Consider the following 23,583-nt stretch of genomic DNA (forward strand, 5'->3'; position numbering starts at 1 on the left):
TAATGTTCTCAAATAACACACGGAAATTTCCTAGTCAAAATATGTGCTGCAACCTTCCACCATTAAATGGTTTCTAGAGCTAGATTACCCATCAATTTGGCCAAGGGTACAGGACACTTTGTAACAATATCAAACCTGGATGGATTTGAGGCACGTCCAAACAGGGACAAGCTTAGCAGAACAAGCTCTTGGAGAGACAACCTTGAGGAAAGGAAACCTTGCCAGTAATAAGGATCCAAATCAAAGAAAGCATCAAAGAACCCCCTAGTCCCATTCAGATCAAGCTTCAACAGAGTCTCCATTCCAAAGGAGTAAAATTCCCTTGTGTACCTCCTCTCAATTGGCCACAAGCCATTCCACACTCTATGATGAAGTGGCTTCCCTCTAACCATCCTAGTCGAGCCAAGGCACTCGGCAATGGCATCAGCTAAGATCGGGGCTAGAGCCATGGTCCGAGCCACCATGTACCCAGTTGAAGGGTGCACAACCCCAGAAGTCCCACCAATGGCCATCACACTCTGAGGGATTCTGGGAAGAGGGCCTCCCATTGGAATCAAACACTTTTCATCCTCCAAAACCCTCTTCACTGTAATTCCTAAATGTCTTAGTCTTGCAACCATCCTTCTCTTCACCTCCATATAAGACAACACAGGCCGAGAAACCAGAGAAGTTTCTTCTAGGAATATCAAGCTTGAATCAAACGGCATTGCATACAGAAAAGTAGGAAGCCTTGAATTATTCACCCGCAAATAAGGCTCATTTCCCAGATGGGAATCTCTCCAATCCATGAGAACCATTTTGTCCAAGTCAAAAGGGTGGCCATCCACTTCAGCCAAAATTCCATGAGCAATCTGATACCCATGGTTCCTTGGCTTATCATATTCTGTAAAAGTGCTTGCAAAGCCACTGGCATCGACAATCAAGCTTGCCTTCAACTCCTTCCCATCATCACACAAAATGGAAGACAAAAACTCCTGGTGCTCGATTTTCCACACCTTGGCCTTATGAAATTTAATAACTCCACTGGAAACACATCTTTCTATTAGCTCCGTTTTCAGTTTTTTCCTACTGACACGACCGTAGGGGCGGTTCAAATATTTGGTCTTGTTTTCATTAATGTAGACACAACTCATCGGCCATGTTTTGTCAAAGCAATCCTCAAGCCCCAAGCTCTGAAACTCGTCAACCCAAACCCCATAGTTATTAGGCCACATAGAAAGCGGCGAAGGGTCGACACAACATACCTTAATTCCATAGCCGGAGAGTTGCTCCGCTAGACGAAGGCCGGCCGGGCCGGTGCCGATGATGATGACGTCAAACTGAGGCCGAGCCGAAGCCGGGTCGAACCATGGAAGATCAAAATTCAAGCATTCAGGCTGTGTCGACTCAGGCTTCAAGTCAAGGAAGCTTCCAAACTTGCTGCTTTGGATCCTATAACGACTCTTCCTTGAATATGTGTTATTGGGTATTGGAGAAGAGGCTAAGAACTTGTCAGCAGTTATTGCAGGTGGTGGTGAAAATAGCCTGAGAAGAGTCCCCATGATGAGAGAAGTAAAGGAAGAAATGGGAGTTTGGTATTGATGAAGAAACGAAATTTGGAGATATGGACAAGGAGGAATCCTAAAGCAGTACCTGGAAAATGATACCTTTTGTTGGAGAAAAGTTTCAGCAATGGAGCTTATTTAAACTGTGAAGAGGGTCCTACATATTATAAATTAGACTCCATTGACGCATTGAGTGGCTTTCATGACTGTCCTACTACACACATGTTTTGTTCACAGCAGCACCACTCTGGTTGTTGCAACAAAAACAATTGTGACATGTCGTTTAAATACCCTTGCTTCTCATTTCATTGATCTCTTGTAGGCTTCGGTCAGACTATAACTCAGTTAGATTTGAAAAAGTACATACAGTTTTCATCGTCTAAGCTCTTCCTATATGGCGGATAAATGCTACTATGATCACGTACAAGTAAAATAATTACAATTTGTCTCTCCCGCCTACCTTTTTGAATAAAAATGAAAAACAATTGTGAGTTTGTCACCATCACGTGTCACTCCCATTAGGTATGTTCACACAATCAGAAACTCCACTTAATGAACCCACTTAGTTTGGGGCCAACCTCACATCACAGCTTCCGTCTTTTACATTATTGGCCGCCCCACTTTACCTTGTTGGAGAGGCAAAACATTCATTTGCTTGTTCAAAATGGCTAGCAATTTGAGCAGCTAACATCATAGAGTTTATATATAATTTATTTGTCTAAATAAATTTTAAATTGTTTGACCATTTATTTAAATGTATTATTGTTCAAATTACTAGTAATTTAGAAAGTGGGGACGGCAAAAACATTAACATGGAAGGCGTACAAAAAGTGTCAACTCCACACAAGTTCACATCAAAATTGGGTCAGCTATGCTTTCTAAGTTTGGAAATCAGGCCAAAAGTGACGAGGACCTTTTTGTACAATTGCATCTCTAATTTGCTCGAAAAAAGGATAACAATAATAAGTGCTTGTGCATGCGACAAGAATAATTTAGGTGACGTAAAATATTTTTTAGTGTTTAGCTCGTACGAAAAATGAACGATAGCTAAAAAAAAGCTAGCGACTTTTGTCAACCTCCAACGGAGGACCCGCGAACTTCCGCAGTTTGAGAATAAATAACTTAAACTCGAAAAATAGTTTACAAAATTTAAAAATGAAAACTATGTTTTCTTAAACTAACAAAACTTTTTTGGTTTTTGATTCGAATATTATTTTTATTTCGGTCGCACTAAACACAGAAAATACAGCCTCCTTTATCTTTTTCACCTTGTGTTTGATGGAAGTCGCTAAAGATCCCAGAATTTCTTGAAGGAAAACAAAAAAGTTTGGCGGGGGGGACGGGATTTGAGGTCTACATACATCGCACAGGCTTGACAAGTGGGGTTCACAGTGTAAGCATTTCCAAGACGAGCAAGGAGTGGAAGCACAATCATATGACACCAAAAGGGGCGAAGAGGAAAAAGGGGAAGAAAAGCTTTGTAAGCTACAGGTTTGACAAGTAGCCTCTGTTCATGTCATATATGCATGCTGTAGACCAATTCAAAGTACTCTCACAGGACTGTAACGGTTGTAACGGTTATGTTGCAACGGTTATGTGCTGGAAGTTAAACTGCAAGAACAAATATCAAATATGTAAAACAGAGAAGAAAAAGGGTTCAATATTGCTTTTATAAATACAAAACAGTTTTTCTAATTGGTAATAAATCCTGATTTTAGAGCTCCTTAAAATCACTTATAATGCGAAACCAATGGATATCATGGCCTATGTCATGCAATTTTGAATTTTCCAATGTCACATGGTATTATTATATTACTCTAATATCATTTGTAACGATTTATGAAAGTGCTAGCCTTATATGTACTATTACTCTAAAATGAATTGGGATCCTCTCCATTTCATTTGAACCGGAAAATAAAATGAAAAGACAAAAATATCTCTAAAATATAACTAATTAGATACTCTCCCGTTCAAATAAACTTGAGAGAATCTTGTTCCCTCTGAAATGACTAATCGAGTTGCAATTAAAGCTACTGAGCATCTCCAACAGCATTAAATATATTACCTAGTAAAAAAATACTATTCTTTATTTTACCTACTCATTTTTCTCTCTCTCACTCTCTCTCCCTCCGCCTCAACCCAAACCCCCCATGGCCAACCTCTGCAATTATCTCTTCTCACTCCTCTCTCTCTCTCCCTCCACACCACCACAACCCAAGAAAACTTTCAATTTTGGAGCTTAAACAACGCTGTCACATAAGAAAGATTTGATATTAGAAGAAAGAAGAATTTAATACGATCAGCCTATGGTGAATCCAAATCCCATCTGCGACGGTAGGTTTTGGTACTCATGTTGAAAAAATTTTTGTTTGGATTTCGGATGATTTTAGGTGTGGTTAATTTGAAGCTAGGAGCTGGATTTCAGATATTTTGTTTGTTTTGGTGCTCATGCTGGGCATGGCTTAGGTGCTTTCTCTGCAATGGACAGCTCTCTTACTCGCAAACCATATGGAATCGAAAAATAATGCAACAAACATGAAAAAATCAAAAGCCTGGTCTTGAGGAATTGGGTCAGTCTCATGGGGTGTACATGAGAAAGAATGATTTGATACTAGAAGGAAATATGAGAGGAGAGGTTATTGGGTGGGTTTGTCCAGATAACCAAGAATGCCTTGGTGAGGAAGTGGAAGAGGGAGAGGGAGAGAAGAGAAGAGAAACAAAAAGATTAAAAAACATAAACATAGTGCTACAGTGAATAGCTTGATATTGTTATTACTGTAGCAAAAAAGTTAGCTTAGCTCTTCTGGAGCCAATCTGTTGGAGCTGAAAAAAGAACATTAATAGCTAAATGTAGCTAATATTACTCTTTTACCTAATCTACTGGAGATGCTCTATAAAGTCAAGTTTGAAACTTAGCATCCATGAGCACCATTATAATCCACCTACAAGAGTGGACAATTCATCTTCCATATATAGGACTAACTTTTTGAAAATAAAGGAGGGTTAACCACGTAACCAAATTACACAGAACCAATACAGCGAAAAACACTAGGAACTGTATTTATTCTACATTCTCTTTCCTCATTCTAGTACAAATCAGCAGCTTCCACACCCTTTCTTACGCAACAACCAAAAAGGGCTCTTCCTCCACCAACATCTTTATAGTCCTTTTCCACTCCCACCTTAAAACCGAGTCAAATTCGAATTTATAACCGAGCTAGATAATCTGTTCATCTTGAACTTGTTCATGAGCTATCAATTTCATATAAAAAGTAAATGTCGTTATTTTTTTTTTTGTAAATTCATACAAATGATTAGTTATATAATTATTGTTTTAGATTTATTATTTTGAATAATTAGATAAATTAACTCAAATTTTAAATAATTGAATATTGAGTTTATATATTTATATTCTAATATATATGTGTATACATTCATTACACACATATATATACATAAACCCACTCATACACATGCAAATACACTTATATCTATATTAAAACTTACTATTACAATAATTCAAGTTATATCTATTAAATTACGAGAAAAAAAAAATCTTTTTTATCTTTTAAGATACTTAATATGTTCTCATTACAAAGTTAAAAATAAATTTATGAAAATAATAAAAATGAAGTTATACAAGTTTATACGAGATTAAACGAGCTTAATTTTTTGTTCAAGCTCTGTTTGTTTAATAAATGAACCAATCTCGAGCAGAGCCCGAGCCTATTCGTGGCGTGACTATTCATTTATAGAAGCAAGAAAGCAACAACAAAGCAGTTTTGACCACATGAATAAGATCTGAACGGGCTAGCTCTTAAGACTAAAGCAAAATTAGGCATTTCATGGATTAAAACAAGAAACTAAATAAAATGAGAAGAATCAACACTGACCATGTAATGAAACAGAACCAGTTAATTGTCTGGATAGTTGTGTGAAAAACCAGATCGAGTTTTGATATTACAAAAAACCATATGAATAGGATCTGAATAGGCTCGCTCTTGTGACTAAGCAAAATTAGGCATTTCATATATGAAAACAAGAAACTAAATAAAATGAGAACAATCAGCATTGACCATGTACTGAAACAAAACCAGTCAATTTTTTTTTTTATATATATATAAGTAATCAAGATGGATATAAAAAGTATAAGGCCCCTCTAGGTACATAAGAAGTATACAAGAGAAAGCAGAACCAGTTATTTGATTGATAGTTGTGTGAAAGAGCAGATCGAGTTTTGATATTACAAAAAAACATAATCCCCGCTGTGTACTAAATAATGAATTGACTATAAATTATAGATTTACACAATACAAAGATGACGTATAACATGCAATAGCACTCATCAGGCTTCCCAGGAACAAGGATAAACATTGGTTACTCACACCAAGGACAACAATAGCAAGAGAAGCTACAAGATAAATTTCTGAAACCTTACAGAAATCAAGATATCATATTTCCACATTCCCCTCAAAAATATGGACAGTGAAGCCTTCGTAGCTTCTCTAAGAAAGATGGACAGTCATCATGTGAAAAGCCATCAGGTGCATACCTCAGCAGAACTTTGATACCAGCAAGAATGGAAATCAAGATCTGCAGGAAGGTAGGGTGATGCCTCCACAGCAAGCAGCAATTATTATGTACAGCAACAAAACAATCACGAATGTCAACAGAGCCCTGTCACGAATAAAAGAAAGTTTTATATGCATGACAAGTAAAATTCCCAAAGGCTATTAGCTCAACAATCACCATTGCATAGTCTAAATACTGCTTAATTCTTACAATTAATAAAATAGAATCAGGTTCTTCATTTTATAAAGCAACCCTTATCTGATAAACAAATTTGCAGTAGATAGAAGCTAATAACTCATGGTTAAATGGAAAGAAAACCTCTTCCAGAGGTTCTTACAGATAATATAACATTTATGTCATGTCGAATTCTCAGGCATGAGTTGATAAGCAAGAGCCAGTATAAACTTAATAAGTTTATCACACACAGTCCATAATCCTTGGGAAGCTCAGACAAAGCCCCAATACCCAAGGTCCAAGCTAACTTCTAACTAGAAAATAAAGATAAATGCTTACGACTGACAGCACTAAATGTCATCAATAATAAAAAGATCTGAAACTCATGCGGTTTAACTGCTTGAAGTCAGCCATGTCAATGAGCTCTGCGTAAAGTTATACTTTCTATTGTGGGCCATCACGCTTTTTAACAATAACCTCAACTTTAAACTTTCTGTTTCTCTTTTCTTTTTTCTTTTTGGAGGGGGGCTTCCTTATAACATTAAGGAATCTTAAAGCCAAAGTGGTAAGAGGATATCAGAGGTACTCACAACAGCTTTGCATTTTTCATCCAAAGAGCTCGACGAAGGCGCTTGGACTGTTTCTTGAAATGAAATGCACCATCTTGCATTGTTGCAGTTTTGTCAACAAGAAGTTCAATTCGGTCACCTCTCTCCAGTATCTTCTCAATGTTTTCCACCATGATAGTACGTATCTGCATACCATAATTTTGCCGCTTGTAAGCACAAAACAAATGCAAGGACTACAACTATAATAAAGCAACAGACAAAAAGAATACAATAAAAGTTTAAAGATAGAATAACACAAAATAGGAGGAAGAAATTTTAATGCCAGATTTCTCCCCAGAGATCAGAATATGCAACAATTTTTTTAGAATTAAAATTTCTGGAAGTTTTCAGCAAATAAAGGTTTTTTTGGAATTGTCACAAATGTTACAATTGTTAAGTGCAAAAGGTAAAAACTAAAAACTAAAGAGATGCAAAAGGTCTGAAAAATTATTACAGAAAAAGATAGATACTTTTGCAACAAAAGGTAGAAAGAGACTTTGATGCAGCAACCGATATGACTAAACTTCAGAAGAAGAAAAAAGATGCTCTACAATTAACAATGTTTTATCTTCAAATCATTAACGGGCACGAATTTAAATTGCTAACTGTAAATAGTTATTGGGCAGATAACCTGGGAAAATACTCTAATTCAAAATCATAAAAGGCAATTGTATTTGCATGGTCAAAGGAATATATAAATAAGAAAGAAGAAACAGAGAGCAAATTTACGACAATAGAAGATACTTGCCTCGCCAACTTCACCTCTTACACGGTTTAGAGTATCTGCGCTAGGATTACTAGAGAAAAATTCCATTTGCTGATGCAAGACCCTTGAAAAATCATCATTCATTGCATAAGCAGGCGCATAGTTGGCCACTCTGCCATAGTTTTTCATAAACCTCATGTGAATATCCTCCAAATAAGAAAAAGGTATCCTCCCTGGACCAAGGAATAAACTGATTCACTGTAAAATCACAAAGATGGTTGAAAAAAGAAAACTAAAAGGGGATGCGGGTGGAAGGGGGGAATCAAAACACTATAAAAGAAGTTGATAGATTAATATCCTTGTCAAGTGAAACACTAAATTATAAAAGGAATTGAGAGTCAAAAACTGCTTGCAAGATTACTTATCATACATAAGAGAAGTATCAATGTATGCACAATGTAAGGATGCTGATAAATAAGTAAATCATATGATACAATACTTTAATGAGTAGAGAGAAAGTATACCACAAAAGATATCAAATAAAAAATAATCCAGGAGGAAATCCATAAAGACAAAAAAATGGATTGTTTATACCTAATTTAAAAAATAAATAAATAAACAAATAAAAAAAAAATTAAAAATTAAAAATTAAAAAAATAAAATAAAAAAACTTGTAGGCTATGCCATGCAAGCAAAATTCTTCACCCAATATTGAGTATTTTCCATGATATGTTAATGGGGTTTTCTTCATACAGAATCAGATGTTGGGGAGAAGAATGGGATGGATGTAGTTAAACATCAGTGCAGACTCAGCCAGTTTGCGAGGATGAAATTAATATCAATAACCAAGAATATAAACCTGGAAGGACTGTATGGACTGTATAGACCATTCTCATTCTATATACATCAACAAAAACAAAGGGGCTCATTCTCTACAATATTAAAACTCAAGATCCCAAGCTTCCACCTTACTACACGAAGACACATTCTTCACATTTCTTATAATACCCAAAAACTAGGGATGGAGTAGTTAGGATTAAATGGGCATCTTGTTTGTTTCTGGCTGATCATGTCACATAAGTTCGAAAAAGAATGATATTTTGAAGTATTACCCCGTCCATTCCAATAGTTATAGGTGGGCATGCATGTCTATACGATGATCATGATCCACTGTCAACTAATTAAGATAGAAAAATTACTGCCCCTAAGCCTTCGCATAGGTGGTGAGTACTAGCCTGGGGTTCAAGTAGGTCTTAGTGAAATCAACCAATCTGTCACTGGTGTTTTCATTGCCTCATTTTCTCGTAATATTCACATATCACACCAGTTAACAAAATAGAGTTTCTCTAGAAGTGATTACACCAACGCAAAGGGACAACATTCAGATACTATTTAGTTCTTTGTAAGCTCAAACATTTCATGTCATGGGGAGAGTTTTAAAAAAATTCCCAGATGCAATAATTACAAGAACAACCAAGAGTGGAATTCCAAAGCTTTCTTATATAAGATAATATACGATAATCAACATACTCAATGATAAATCAGAAATTCTAACTAGAGTGTTGAAAATCACACCTTTAATCCACAGAATTTAGACTATAGATATGTTTCTAATATCACCAACGCATTATTTGGTTTCTAAAAACTGAAGTGAAGATCGAAATGGAAAAAATGTAACCTATTACCAGTAGTTCTAAATCAACAAAGAATGAAATCTCAACTGGAGACTCTTTTACCATTGTTAGACAGCATCGAGTGTGCTATCATTCTAATAAGAATTAAACTGGCAGAACCACTAATTCTCTACAAATTTTTCCCCAATTTCCTCAGAAATCAAGCGGATTCTGATATCAACTCTGCTCAATTTCCATACCACCAATACTTCAATTAAAACATGAATTTGATTTTCTTATTATAATATATGAATTTTCTAGACCAACTCATAAAATTGAAGTTACAACACTAAATTGAATGGAACAAAACAATCAGTTTCAACATAACATCGAATATGAAGAGATGAATTGCGGAAAGAGAGTGAGAAATAAAAAGAACACGCACTGCCGAAGGTGTTGTTGGCCATGCAGAGGAACGCGAGGCCATCGGACCGAAGGATGTGGAAGATGTAGGAGTCCTGAGAGAAGCAGAGCCTGGAGTCGGCCTCCGCTGGCAGCTTCTCCAGGATCCGCCGAGCCACCGCCCCCGTGTTCCCTGTCACCGCGCTGAACTCCGCCAGCACCACAGTTCCCCGAGCCACCACCGCATACAGTATCGCCATCTCTCTCTCTCTCTCCCTATCTCTCTCCGAATCCGAAATTCAGAGACCGATCTCGCTCTCTCTCCCTCTCTGAGCTGTGTTTCAAACGAACATATCTGGCGTTACCGGCGAGTCCACGCTGGGTGTCTAGTTTAGGTTTGGTGGATTTGGATTGGCTGACGGGGAAGACACGGACGCACGTGCTACTGCTAGTTTCGTGGCTTTGAAGCCTTTCATATGCCATTTTGGTAGGAAAAAAAATGCTACACACATTATTCCTACTTTTTTTACACCTATTTTTAGAGTTATTTCTATCTCCACGTGGTTTATCATTTCATTTACCGCCTTCAATAGAAAGTTGACACATTACGTAAATACTAAATACAATAGAGGTAAAAATACTATATTTTTAATTTAAATCAATCTTATAGACTTTTCTATTTGTTCTAACCCAACAGGGCCAACACCCACCTCTGAATCCTCAACACCGGAGTCTCTAAAACAAACCAGGAATGTGGCTCCAATGGCTCATTTTATCTATGAAGTATTTTGTCAAGAAAAAGATATTTGGTTAAAAATGTTATATTAGTTTTTGGTGTTTCAAGTTGAGGTGTCTACTTCCTATTAAATTATGCAAAAAACTTAGTTTACACTAAACTTGATTGAAGTTATTCTCCTTTTTTTTATATATACTTTCTTAGGTACTTTTAAAAACTTTATTGGAATAAAACTCAATAAAGATCTATCATAAATTCAGTTGTGGCTTTAAAAGCTACTTAAGAGAGTATCAAAATAGATATAAAGAAATGAAAAAATGTGTAGCATTTCTTTTTCTATTTTGTTGAATAATCCAAAAAAATAGAGTGTATATCTCTTTTTCAGTATAAGCATAAGTTAAAATCATCTTGCCTTCCAAAGTTCCAATGGTGTATAAAGAAAAAAATAAAGACAGAATAATTATATATAAGTCCTTATTGTGTTACTTTTGTATCACTTAAAAAATGAGGTGACTTTTAAAATTACTATTTGATCAAAATCTAATAATAATTTTAAGAGTCACATCATTCTTGAAAGAATACAAAAGTAATATAAGAGAGACTTGTAGATTTACTCGATTGTAAATGACCACCTATCAAAGTGATTCAAACGGTGAGATTATAATCGTTCCACTAACCGCTAACCGTTAACCGCTTTGGTGGGCGGTTATAAAAAATCACTAACCGGGCGGTTATAAGGGTAAGGCAGTTATAACCACTAACCACGTTCTTATATATTAAATATTTTTTATTAATAAAATATATTAATTTTTTCAATTGTATTTGGATTAATGGATTTAGGCTATTTATGACTGTATGTGAAATATATAATGTGGTATGTAATGTTTTGGGCTAAGCCTTATTCAAAAACATTGGCTTGCCCAAAAAACACGTTTTTTTTTTTTTTTCATATTTTTTAGAACATTTTGGCCTTAAACCCTTAAAATAGGCCATAAAATAGTCAAATTTCATAAAATAAGCCCAAAAGCTCATATAAAAAAAGCGGTTATAAAACCGCTCGTTATTGGATTGAATAACCGCTAACCGCCGGATATAAAATAGCCGCTAACCGCCTAGGCGGTTGCGGTTATTAAAAATTAATAACCGCTCAAAGAGGTTGCGGTTATAGCCAATAACCATCGGTTATAACCGTTTGAGCACTCCTATCCTAAAGTACTTGACTACTGCCACACTTGCAAAAAAGGCCACCTGCCAAAAATCTCTAGGAGGGCCAACAGCCTATGGTCAAAAGGCCTAAAAGGCAACGACCTACAACCGGAGCTTAAAAGGCCTGGAGGTTTGCTGGCCGATCCAGACGAATCTTCACTAGAATACCACCCCCAATAGCTAATTAAAGATCTCATTAGCTTAGTTAACGGCCTGTTCATAAGTTCATTTGAATTTGATAATATCTAGTTAGTTATATTGGAGGAGTATTTTTGTCTTCTCAATTTGATGAGACAAAAATACTCTTCCAATATAAATAACTGGATATTATCCAGTTCAAATAAACTGAAAAAGATCATAATTCATGTCATACTCTCCCTAACGAGAATTCTTAAAACCCTAGGAGGGCAAGCTACCATAGCTTATAAAATGAGCAAGATAGTAATGGATCAAATACGCCTAATTGACCATGTTCTTAATCTTCATTTGTTTTGATATGAAATTATTTATGAAAAATATTTTATTTATTTTTTGATGTTTGGTGAGAAAAAAAAAATGTTCTTTATCCATAAAATAGTTTATATTTTTTGAGTTTGGACTTCTCCTTCTCAAATAACTGAATTTTGCCAAACTTCCGTCGAGCCATCGCCAAACAACCGCTAGAGGTTGCCAACCGTTTTTCCCATTGCTCATTTTTCATACAAGCCAAACACTCAAATTATTTTTCGATAAAAACATTACCTTGAAACAAAACATTGCTTTACTCTACTAAATTTTCCTCTTACCGCTCAAAGTTGGCTTGAGAGTCAGAGTGGTATCGCTCGGTCCATCGTGGATGAACCATCTACCTTCTTTGTTCCTCGTAAATTATCCTCCCTAGTTTGTTGGGTGCGGCTGCTTTGTTAATAATTGTCTATTGTTATTTGTGAGTTGTCCAATTTTGAAAACACTTTTAATATCATGTAAAAATAATAAATTTTAATTTTCAAAATGTTATTTGTATGGATAATTTTAATTGCACTATGCTCACATTTGATTAGTTTTGAGAGTATTCTAATAACCATGCCGAATTATTCTTTAGATTAAATTTCCTATCCACGACTCTTACATATTAAGGGTGCGTTTGGGAGTGTGTTTTTTAAAAAATAATTTGCAATTTTAAATTAAATTGAAATTTTAGGGTGTTTGGGATTGCCATTTTAAAAACACGAATTTTAAAATCACAAAAAAATCTGCAATTTCCATAAATTGATTAGAGGTTTGAAAATTTGCGAATTTAAAACAAAATCACGATTTCTATTAAAAAGATAATTGGCGCAATACTACCTTTAGTTACCTTTTTTTGGGCGGAAATGAAAAAAAAAAATACCAAGAATACTCATCTAAAATATATTAAAACCCTTAAATTCTCTTCTTTTTCTTCATCCTCTCTGGCTCATTCATCCTTTCTCCACCCTGTAGCAGTGTGCGTCGCTGTTGTCCATCTCTCCCCCCTTCTACTAGGTAAGAATCTCAACTTAATATTTTATTTTTCTCTATATAACTCATTTGCTTTTGTAAAACTTTCCATTGTTTGGTGTTTGGTGTTGTTTTATGTGGTTTGTATAATTACTGTGCCTTTTTATATATTTGTTTATGTTCTTCAACCATTTCTGCGGAGTAAAGTTGTGATTTTTTTTTCAAAATTTTATTTAGATTACCGTGCATGCATAGTGATCTGCAATCCATCACAATATAGCCCGATCAGTTTGTGGGCTGTAAACAGTGCTTTATTATTTATGTTTTAGGCTAATTTTTAATGTCCTTTAAGTTTATTTTGGTGATTTATCAAGTACTAATTTAAATAATTGGTGAATTATGTAACAGTTAAATTAGATAAACATTATTAGTTTAATTTGATGGATTGTTCTTCTATTTTTTATTGTATGTCTGTTTGGAATATGTTTCAAGGAAAAAAAAATACAAAAACAAAAAAGCGTATAGAAACAAGTAATATAGCAATATATAATTGCTAAGTAGAAAACTCAAAATTAATGTCAAATTATAAGTCGTACTTTTGTTTGCATAGGTGTTAAAAATGGAGGCTTATAGACAATGTTAGTTATTTTACTGTTATAAAGAAATGTCCTTATTGGTAATTTGGTCATGAAACTGCAATTATATGTTAATGTTATCCAAACACTCAATTAATAAAAAAAAAATTACTTTTTAGCATGTTTTACCAAACATTTATACAATTTTAAAAAGTAACGATTTTAAAAACGCAATTTTTAAAATCGCACTTACAAATGGGCCCTAAGACCTATCCACGATTATTATGTATCCATGTAAACAGATTTTCTCCATTTCATTTGATATTGAGAGGAGAGGAATAGATTGATATTTTGAGGAGTAAAATTGTCTATAAAAATCAATCGATTCCTCACCATTTCAACTTTTCTTTTGAAATGGAGAGGTATGAGGGAGAGATCCACCTCACCACCACGGCCGTGAGAATCTCCCCATTTACTCACGGGAGTGGGATCCCATCATCCCACCCTACAGTGCAACCGTGGGTGGGTGGGTCGTGGCCCATGGGGTATCTCACCCTAAGGGTGGGTTGCGAGATCCTACCTGTGAGTCTGTGACCCACCTACGAGAGAAATTTCACCTTGCAGGTGAACGCGAGTCGCGACCACCCACCCCTGAGGTAGAAATTAGAATCCCCACAACCCACAATCGGCCGGGGCTCCACCCAAGGGAAAGATCTCCCTGACTTTCTCCCATTATTTTTTAATTTTTACTTATTTTTTATTTTTAAATGAAGTGGCAAATGAGCCACATGGCGGTCGTTGATAGGTACAGTCTCCCCGTCTCCATTAACGTTTTCTGTGTCTCTCCTGCACCCCATTTCAGTTAATACAAAACTTCAAGTCTCCAAGTTGCAAAAATGGCGACAAAAAGATCCACGGTACGTCTTTTCTCTTGTACGTACATGTCTAATCTGTCTACTTCTTCCATTTCTCGACGCATTGGCTCGCTATTTTCAAGCTTACCTCAGTCAATGTTGATTCCTTTCAATTTTTTACTATTTTGGTTTGGAACCAAAGGAAGGGAAGAGAAAAGACGGACTTATCGAACCATGAATAGGGATTTGGTCAGATATCTCGTAATTCTTTACGCTAATTTTCATCTAGTTTTGACATTTTAGGGATTTCGTTGGTAAGCGGTCCATTAAGATCGGTTTCGGGAAAGCGATATATGCCGTGGATGTTGTTTTCAATATGTCAAGAAACGTGTGCGCTGAAAATAATTCCTGCGTACTTGGAATTTTTATTGCTAGCACAAGTAGCTTACATTCATTGATTCTTTATATTAAAAGGCAATTGGAATGAAAATGCATTTAGTCATAATACTTTGATCACAAACAGTGAGAATTTTTCCTTTTCTGTTTGTTTGTTTATTTGTTGATGATTGAAATTTTGAGAGACTAATTTAGTTGAGCCTTTGCTGAATGATTCCTTGAATCTTCTTTTGATTCTTTGTTTCCTTCATTTATAGAAGCGTCCAAAGGTTTCATCCTTGAGTTGAGAAGGTTTTCACCACTCAGTGTGCTCTCAGTTTCGCTGTACTAGTCTAGCTATGGATTTCCCAAATAAGGCAAACAATAATAAACATGGTTTGGTTATATTAAATTTCGTTATATAATAAAATACTCTTGTGCATACGGATTTCCTAATAAAGTAAAACTGGTAAAAAACAACAAAAAGGGTTGGTTTAATAAAAAATTTTAGATGATGCTTTTTGCTTTTTGGTTGAAAAAGTGTTAGATATGACATAAACATGAAAGTAGTTTTGAGTATTTTATGTTTCTAAGTGGTTTGCTTATGCTTTTACTTTTTTGCTAAAAAGCAAAAAGCAAACCCAAAGAGTGTTATTAAACAACCCTTTTCAGGAATTTTCTCTAACCTAGTCTATTAAACTGAAATTTGTCCAAAACGCATGTGGTCACGTGCATTTTGAACACGTGTCAATTTAATAGAATGGATTCGAGAAAATTTTTCCAATCCAGTTTGGAGGAAAAGTTTGTCCATAGCAAAATTCACTACACACAAGTAGTTGTAGTCGTTAAGTTATTTTAGGAGCTGTAGGTGGTCCTGCAGAAGAATCTGATAAAATAGCCCAATGTTGAATGTGTTAGTGGAACTATAGTGGAATGCTTGGTGTGCGATGCAAGTGAGTGCTGACGTGCATGATACACCAGCAAAATGCTATATTGTGTGAACATATGACTTGCTGGAGTTGATCTCTAACAGAAGTACATAGAGATGCTCTGCTGCATCAAAATTTTGCTGGTACAGAGAGCATGTATGTATCCAATGTCTAAGTGCAACTTCCCAAGTAGCAATTGGTTGTATGCAAGAAGAAATTTTATTCTTGGCAGTTGCTGGAAGCTGCTATGGCTCAGCCTAGAGAACCGTTGATAGTTTGTTGTTTATAAAATGTGGTTTTACATTAGATGGAGAAAGATATCAAGAGCATTTGATTATGTTACAAGGTGAGGCATAAGCCTCAGTGATGACGTAAACTTTCTTGTAATTTTTCTGTTAAAAATAATTCATGTAGTGTAATGATGATGAAGAATAGATAACAAAATTAAGACTAGATATTGTAAGCATATTAGTAACGATTTGAGTCCTATAGAACTAGCAAAGCACTCATAACATAACTACAACCATGAAACGAGTACATGCAGCATAGATCAGTTAGTTAAAGAATGTCTCTAAATCATATTATTAAGCTAGCATTAAAACAGCATAGAGTCATTAAACGCAACGCATGTTTTTCCAGAAGTAACTACAACAAGAAAGTACCAAGAAGTTGTTGAAAACAATTTGCAATTGATGAATAATATTTTCAAAGACAAAGCCTGAAGCAGTATACTTACCTAAAGGTGAAAATGTTTACTAGCTTAAAGAACTACTGATCCTATCCTTCCTTGTGGCTAATGCTAGGATCTCTCTCCACGTCTTTATATGCTCCTTTGATAGTCAACAATTGACTTGTGATTTGTGTATATACTTGTTCATCTTAGTAATACCATTTCTGGACTTTTGTTAATAAGATTCATGGGGTCGAAAATTCAATGAAGACTTCATAGTTTGGGAAAAATAGTGCATGACTACTTTGAACATTTCAGTCATTGTTTGAGGCGGAAAGAAGCTTAGTGCTAACTGTTGGGCATGCATTTGGATTTGTTAAAAGCCAATGCTTTTAGGGAGGACACTAATCTTTTGAGCTTTAGTGCCTGTTAGGAGTGATTGACATTGAGACAAGCCATGGGGCATACCCCTGAAACACATTAGAGTCTCAACAATGGATCAACCACAGGAAATTGCCATATCAGATGGATATCAACATGAATTCATACCTAATTACTAGCACAGGATGGGTCATCCTGTTCTTAATGCAATGTACTGCAAAAAAGATAACAATTAATCCAATAGTTGCCACTGGTCAATATAATACAGAATAGTTGCATCAACAAAGGTATAAGCCGTTGTGTTTTTTCCTTTTCAGTGAGCAATTACCACAGATAATTGATCTTTGACGTACCAATGTAAAGTATCATGTTTATTGGTCTCGAGGACTTTGCTTATGCCATCTGCTGGCATTTCTTTTGATCTTAACACACCAGCAATGATCTTCTTATTCCATTTACCTCCTTTTTTGCTGTACCTTACTGAATGGCCACAATTTTTGGATGACAAAGAAGACCCATGCCTATGAAATGTAGAATTTCTAAGCTCCCATTTATTCAACACTATCCTTTCACCAAGATCTTACTGTTTGTTAAAATTATTTGGGGGTAAAAAATGCTTTATGATAGTTAGACAACCTTTGGCCTCAATGAACTCTCTATCTGTTTTGCCATAGATTTCTTTGCAGATTGTATCTAAATAGTCTATTTATAAATTTTCATTGGGACATACATCATTCAAAACCATCACCTCCTTTAATAAGAAAATTCCTTCTCTGCATGCATTTCCATCACAAATCCATTTTTTTCTTCGGTTGATTTTTAGACCAGTCCCATGCAACTTTTTATGTTTTTGGCTATATTGTTTTTACATCATTTGAAACCATCACCACCCATAATAACCCAACCAATTTGTGTCTATCTGGAAATTTTCTTTATGTTTTTGGCCATCCATTTTTCTATTTAAATCAGAAAAGTAAGCAGAGATGGAGGCATCTTCAGGTTTTCCTATCAAGGTTCTATTCCTGAAGGAGGAAGAAGTTTGAATTCGTGTTACTTGGTTCAAGCATAATACCTTGGGGAATGGTTTATGGTTTAGTTACTAGATTTGATGTTTGAAATATATTTTAACAAGAGAGATTTACATCGTCTGTATCATTTTGATTCAGCAATTCATTGGGACAAGTTGGAGATAGATTAGCTCCTTATTTCTTTGAATATTAATACATGGAATAAATAAAGTGTTTTTGTTTTTCCCTTCTTCTGCTATTTCTTTGCATTGTAGTTTTAGTATGTACTTTTTTACTTGATCTTGAAATATGACATCTTATTACTTATTCCAGGCTCACAAATCGTGCTTGGAAGTTCAGGTCACAATTTCAATGGGAGAGAGAAAAGGTGATGCCATTTTCAAATTTTATTAAAGTTGGAGGTTGTCAACATGCAATCTACGCCCAAAACTTCCCTCACATCCTGCAGGTTATTCCTAGCTTCGGTTGTCCCACAAGAATTATGTTTATTTACATGATCTATTCACTATTACCCTTCTTTCTATAAGAAAAAGAAATAAAGAATCTAGTACATCTAAAGTAAGCGCTATTCTATTGCTTGCTTCGTCAACAGGTCTGCAGGTCTGCTCATGGCCTGACTTAAAGCCAATTCAGTTGTTCCCATTCCCATAGAGGTTGTTCTAAACCATCATTTAGCTCCCAGGTAATGCTTCCTAAAGTCTCTGGGAGATCAGCATGTTCTCCTCCCGAGTAAGAAGTTTCAGATGAGCTTGTTTTCTCCACCATTGTAGCGTTCTGAGAAGATGTTCCAGCCCCGTCACTGGGATGTTCTTGTTGTGTTTTTCTTGTTGACATTTCTGGGCGTCGATCAAATGCACGGAAGGTTCCTGATATCACATACACTCTGCACAAACTGAATTCATGCCTCAACTGCAGGTAAATAAATAGTGGATTAAGTTACGATAATTAGAAATTCTAAAAGAAAACGCAAGAATTACTTTTTATTATATTATAAATTAAATTATTAAATTCTTCACTTCCTATATATTAGCTTAAATTTTTCGGTCTGACAAAGAGTGTTAGACTATAAATTAAATAATTAAATGGGCTGGTTACTTTAAGGACAAACCTTGGGAACAACAGTGCTAGATGGGCTGGTTACTTCTTCAATGGCTCTGTATTCATTCATCTTCCACTTGGTTTTCCTTCCAGTAGGAGCCTTCCCCTTATAGAAAACCATGGTTTTCTTCACTCCAATCACCCGGTTATCCGATGAATACACATAGCCAGGAGAGCCTGTTGCCTTCCAGTACCCAGAAACAGTAGTTCTGCTGGGTCTTCCTCCCCTAGCTTCCCTTTCCTGTCTTGGCGCAAAGAAAAACCATTGCTCAGTGTCCTCTTTACACCGCTCTCCTGAAAGCTCTGCAACACACAAGTAAATTTTAAGTTCAATTTTTCAAAACAATCAATCAAAACTGAATAAGAAGTGAAACCAATCTTGAAGAGATTTGTACTTGGAAGGTGCCAGGGTTCTATGTCGTAAATGTCGAGGTCTGGGATGACCCGTTTGATTTCTGGTCTCTTCCCTTCTAGCTTGTTGTGGAGGTAGAAAGAAACTAGCTCTTCTTCAGTTGGGTAGAAGCGAAAACCTGGTGGGGAATCCTCCATTTCTCGTACCTTCTATTTTTGTTGTTGTTGTTGCTGCTGTCTATAATGGACATGAGGTATATATATAAATATTATAGAGAGAGAGAGAGAGAGAGAGAGAGAGAGAAAAGGGGTGGGGTAGGGAGACTTGTCCAGTGGAATGAGAGAAGAAGTTTGTGATAGGGTGGAGACGTTTACGCGGTTATGTGAGAAAATTGATGTCTTTTTGTCCTAACAATGCTCCCCTGGTGGCTGGGTGCTAATAGAAATTAGAAAGTGTCAAATTAAATATCCTCTTTTGAACCAGTCAGCCCCCTGCCCCTCTCTTTCTACCCTGTTTTGCCGGTACAGGCATTGTTATCTGCACCTCACTGGTAGCCAATCAGAATCGAGTGTCCGAGTATTGTGACTTGTGGGGTTCAACTGGATCAGGACCCCCCTCCCATTTTTGGGAGAATCTATTTTTATTTAAGAACCCATACAATGCGACGTGTCTCACTTAAATTAAATAATAAAATATTAATTAATTTTTTTTTCTAAAAAAAAAAAAAAAACTAAGGTGGCTAGCCACCCTAGACCACCGGTATGGGGTGGCCGAAGCCACACCCTAGTCATAGGGGGTGGCCGGCAACTCAGTTTTTTTATTTGATTTTAATTTTTAATTATTTTAATTTTAGTTATTTAAAAAAAATTAATTAATATTTTATTATTTAATTTAAGTGGGACACGTGGCATCGTATGGGCTGTTAGATAAAAATGAATGGCTAGTATTGAAAATTGGAGATTCTCCAATTCTCCCAATAATGGAAGGGGATCCTGATCCGGGTTCAACTACTCTGCCTGATCGATGTTGACAGATTTAGCTTAGGTGTAGGAAAAAAATATTATAGGGGATTTTATATAATTTTTTCAACGGTTTACACACTTAATTTTAAAATTTTCATAAAAACAAATTAAATTAAATTTAGACAATTTAAAAAACAATAAAAACAATACCTAAGTCAAACAATACCTGATTGTTATTGGTCACTCTATTCATTTATTGCTGTGCGATGGACCATTCTAAAAGCGTTAAATGATCGCATTTTGAAGTAGGTGTAGAGCCTATTTGAGATTATATTTGAGAAATAGAGTTTTTAAGTCAAAAAAATATTTTTGGGTAAAAATTTCATTTTTAAACTTTTGCCAAAAGTGTGTTTTTTGCCATTTTTAAACCCTTAAAAGTACTTTTAATTTTTTTACTAAACGGGTAATTTTTTTTTTCAAACGAACTTTTTAAATGTTAAACGTATTTTTAGGCTCTTCAAACGCCACACCAAACAGACATGTAGAGTAGAGACATGGCCCAATGTACTGTGACATTTTAATCTTCAGATTAAATTTATATAGAACTAGCCGCTTTTGGCCTTCATATATATATATTATTTTTTTTCATCCATGTGGAAATTATATGGTATCCTTTTTGCCAGTAGACATGCATGATAATAATAATAATAATAGAGGAATGCTAAAATCAAATCACTTAAAACTTATAACATCAATTGGTGTACTTATTAATAAATAAGTAGGAAGAGTAGCCTTTGTCTCTTTCTCATGAATGGGCATAGACTTGGAAACGTGACGGTTATTATTAGAGGAATGCTAAAATCAAATCACTTAAAACTTATAATATCAATTGGTGTACTTATTAATAAATAAGTAGGAAGAGTAGCCTTTGTCTCTTTCTCATGAATGGGCATAGACTTGGAAACGTGACGGTGAAGGTATGGCATTAGTTGGCTTGGTAGCCTTGGTTGTCTATTTGCGGCATAGGCACCATATCCATATGTCACCAGCATGAGCAAAACCGTAGAGTGGTCCGCTAAAAGAGTCGGACTTTCAAGCACTTAGCGCCGCTACCGCATGGGTGATGGGTTCATTGCCACCGCATACGCCCTTTTTTTTCTAAAAAAAATATTATTTTTTTCTTTCTAATTCTCACCGCACACGCCTTCAATGGTTGAGCCATTGAAAGCTAGAAAGCTCAACCTCAAAGGCATTCTTATATTTTGTACATAATTTTGTTAAAATAAATAAATTATTTATCAAAAAAAATACCAATGATTAGTAGGTTTTTTTTTTTTTTTTTGTAGGTTGAATGTATAGCAAAGGTGCTGGGAAGCTTAGATTCAAAACCTGGAGTTTCAAGTATGGACATCAGTTGAGGAGCTTGAGGTGAATTCCACAAATACACGAGTATTATGGAATTCAAAGCCATTATCGTAGAATATGTAAAATAAGATCTTTATTTTTTTTTTAAAAAAAAAAAACAAAATCTCCTTGATTATGTAAGGACCTAGCTAACATATCATCTTTACAAATTGAGTATTGCTATGGGTACAATAGCTTATACTACAATTATCTTACATATTGATGTAGTAATTTACTTGACACTTATCACACTTAGAATCAAATTAATATGACAGTTTATGTGGCACTTGATACGTTAGCTATTAAAATAAAAGCCGCCATGTAACAGTTCATGTAGCTCTCATTTTCATACAATGTGAATTGTCATGTGAATTTATAAGGAGTTGTAGTAAAAATTATAGTACTTCAAACATACTTTTTTCTTGTAAATTTGTTTATCATGTTGATTTATTTGAACTCGTCCAACAGCCACGATGTCTAAATACTAGCTAAATATCCTATGAGAACTTCAGAACTTTTTTGAAATGTCTTAAATAACACAAACACAATTAAATGTAGGCAACATAAACAATGTTAGATGTTATAAAACATAATATGGACCATGAAATGTTGAGGATCTTATGTCATCATTTTTTTTTATTTTTTTTTTCAATTCAAAAAGACAGGCAAGGAAGGCCTATTTTACTTGAGTGTGACCATGATAGTGTGTGCCCGTTAGAAGTTGCACAAGAGGGGCATAGATAATAGTTGGAACTGAATGCGCTCTCTTAAGTTCGATTAAATTATAGCTTGACCCAATTCTATTACGGCATCGGTAGGACTTAAGGCGATTAATGCTAATAGGATTGAGAATTCTCATTTTGAAAATCGAATTCTTATCATAGTACATGCTCAATAACTTTGAGAATTTTCTAAAGGTCACTAAAAAAGTCTGTTCCTTCTTCTAGATACATATACATTTTATACTTTTTTTTTTTTTTTTTTTTCTCTAACGCATGTTGATTATTCAATGAGAAGTCTAGAGGCAGGAAGCTCTTTGACCATGAAATGTCTCCTATTTAGACAAGTAGCACCTTCATTTCGTATGGCCGAAAGAGTTTCAAACAAACTAAGAAAAAAAAATAAATAAAAAAAAGGAAATAAAAAACCTGATAAGCACTTTGAAGAGTTATAATATCTGGCGTCCAGCTGAAATGAATTAAACTAACATATATTGATCTGTTAGTATTCATCAACTTTTGATTAATTTATTTTTTTTAACAAGGACTGATGAGCCCAGGAATATAGGAGAGTATAATATGTAGTATTATTTTTCCTATTATTATTATTATTATTGTTATTATTATTACTCCTGTCTTTGTCGATGCTAAATGTTATTAGAAGTTTGAAGAAGTCGTTATTCGATTTCTTCTTTGGGACAAACTAGTTTGAAGAAGTCCATACTCCCTACTAGAAGTTGCTACACTGAACAAGCAAACACCAACACATAGAAAAGATAGAAGATTTTGACAAGCAGATGAAAGTGACTTGAAATGAGATTTGCACATATTTTATTAATATTAAATCAGTTCGAAAACTGGTATTATATAGAAAATTAATATATAGGAATCGGTGTCAGAAATATGGGCACCGGGAAAACGTTTTGTCCCTCCCATCGCCCTCACGACCCAGTCATGATGGGGAGTGGAGACAAACAAACAAATCTTTTTCTCAATTTAGTCGAAATCTTGTTGCTGTCAAAAAGCCTATCCGTACACGCGGAATTTAGTGCCACAATTCTCTTTGTTTACCGCTTCGTATCCGCGTCGTTAAGAGGTGTCTTTTCTTTCTTAGTTATATGTGGCCCTGTGGCTGTGGGGTACTCCTTTTCTACACCAACCATTTTTTTTTTTTTTTTTTATGCATAGAAATTGGAACCTTTTAACTTTTTGGCTCA

At 35.2% G+C, this 23,583-nt stretch overlaps 3 protein-coding genes and 1 long non-coding RNA gene across 4 annotated transcripts; 1 reads left to right on the plus strand and 3 right to left on the minus strand.

Annotated features, from left to right (window-relative positions):
* LOC132164479 (capsanthin/capsorubin synthase, chromoplastic-like) lies at positions 1-1,672 on the minus strand. Its single transcript, XM_059574997.1, has one exon. It carries the CDS (start codon positions 1,539-1,541, stop codon positions 63-65), a length of 1,479 nt encoding a protein of 492 aa, XP_059430980.1. The 5' UTR covers positions 1,542-1,672; the 3' UTR covers positions 1-62.
* A 4,057-nt stretch (positions 1,673-5,729) lies between these two features.
* LOC132164032 (vesicle-associated membrane protein 714) lies at positions 5,730-10,055 on the minus strand. Its single transcript, XM_059574438.1, has 4 exons — positions 9,663-10,055; positions 7,647-7,837; positions 6,881-7,044; positions 5,730-6,221 (listed from the first exon to the last, which is right to left on the minus strand). The coding sequence occupies exons 1-4, from the start codon at positions 9,877-9,879 to the stop codon at positions 6,131-6,133; spliced, it is 663 nt and encodes a 220-aa protein (XP_059430421.1). The 5' UTR covers positions 9,880-10,055; the 3' UTR covers positions 5,730-6,130.
* A 3,897-nt stretch (positions 10,056-13,952) lies between these two features.
* LOC132163880 (uncharacterized) lies at positions 13,953-22,000 on the plus strand. Its single transcript, XR_009438334.1, has 5 exons — positions 13,953-14,511; positions 18,144-18,279; positions 18,424-18,513; positions 18,602-18,746; positions 21,590-22,000. It is a non-coding gene; the product is annotated as an uncharacterized LOC132163880 (long non-coding RNA).
* On the minus strand, positions 18,184-19,928 carry LOC132163879 (NAC domain-containing protein 90-like). Its single transcript, XM_059574257.1, has 3 exons — positions 19,325-19,928; positions 18,940-19,232; positions 18,184-18,740 (listed from the first exon to the last, which is right to left on the minus strand). Exons 1-3 carry the CDS (start codon positions 19,476-19,478, stop codon positions 18,450-18,452), a joined length of 738 nt encoding a protein of 245 aa, XP_059430240.1. The 5' UTR covers positions 19,479-19,928; the 3' UTR covers positions 18,184-18,449.
* Positions 22,001-23,583: the final 1,583 nt, after the last annotated feature.

The sequence above is a fragment of the Corylus avellana genome, chromosome ca10, assembly GCF_901000735.1.
Source record: "Corylus avellana chromosome ca10, CavTom2PMs-1.0".
Lineage (NCBI taxonomy): Eukaryota > Viridiplantae > Streptophyta > Magnoliopsida > Fagales > Betulaceae > Corylus > Corylus avellana.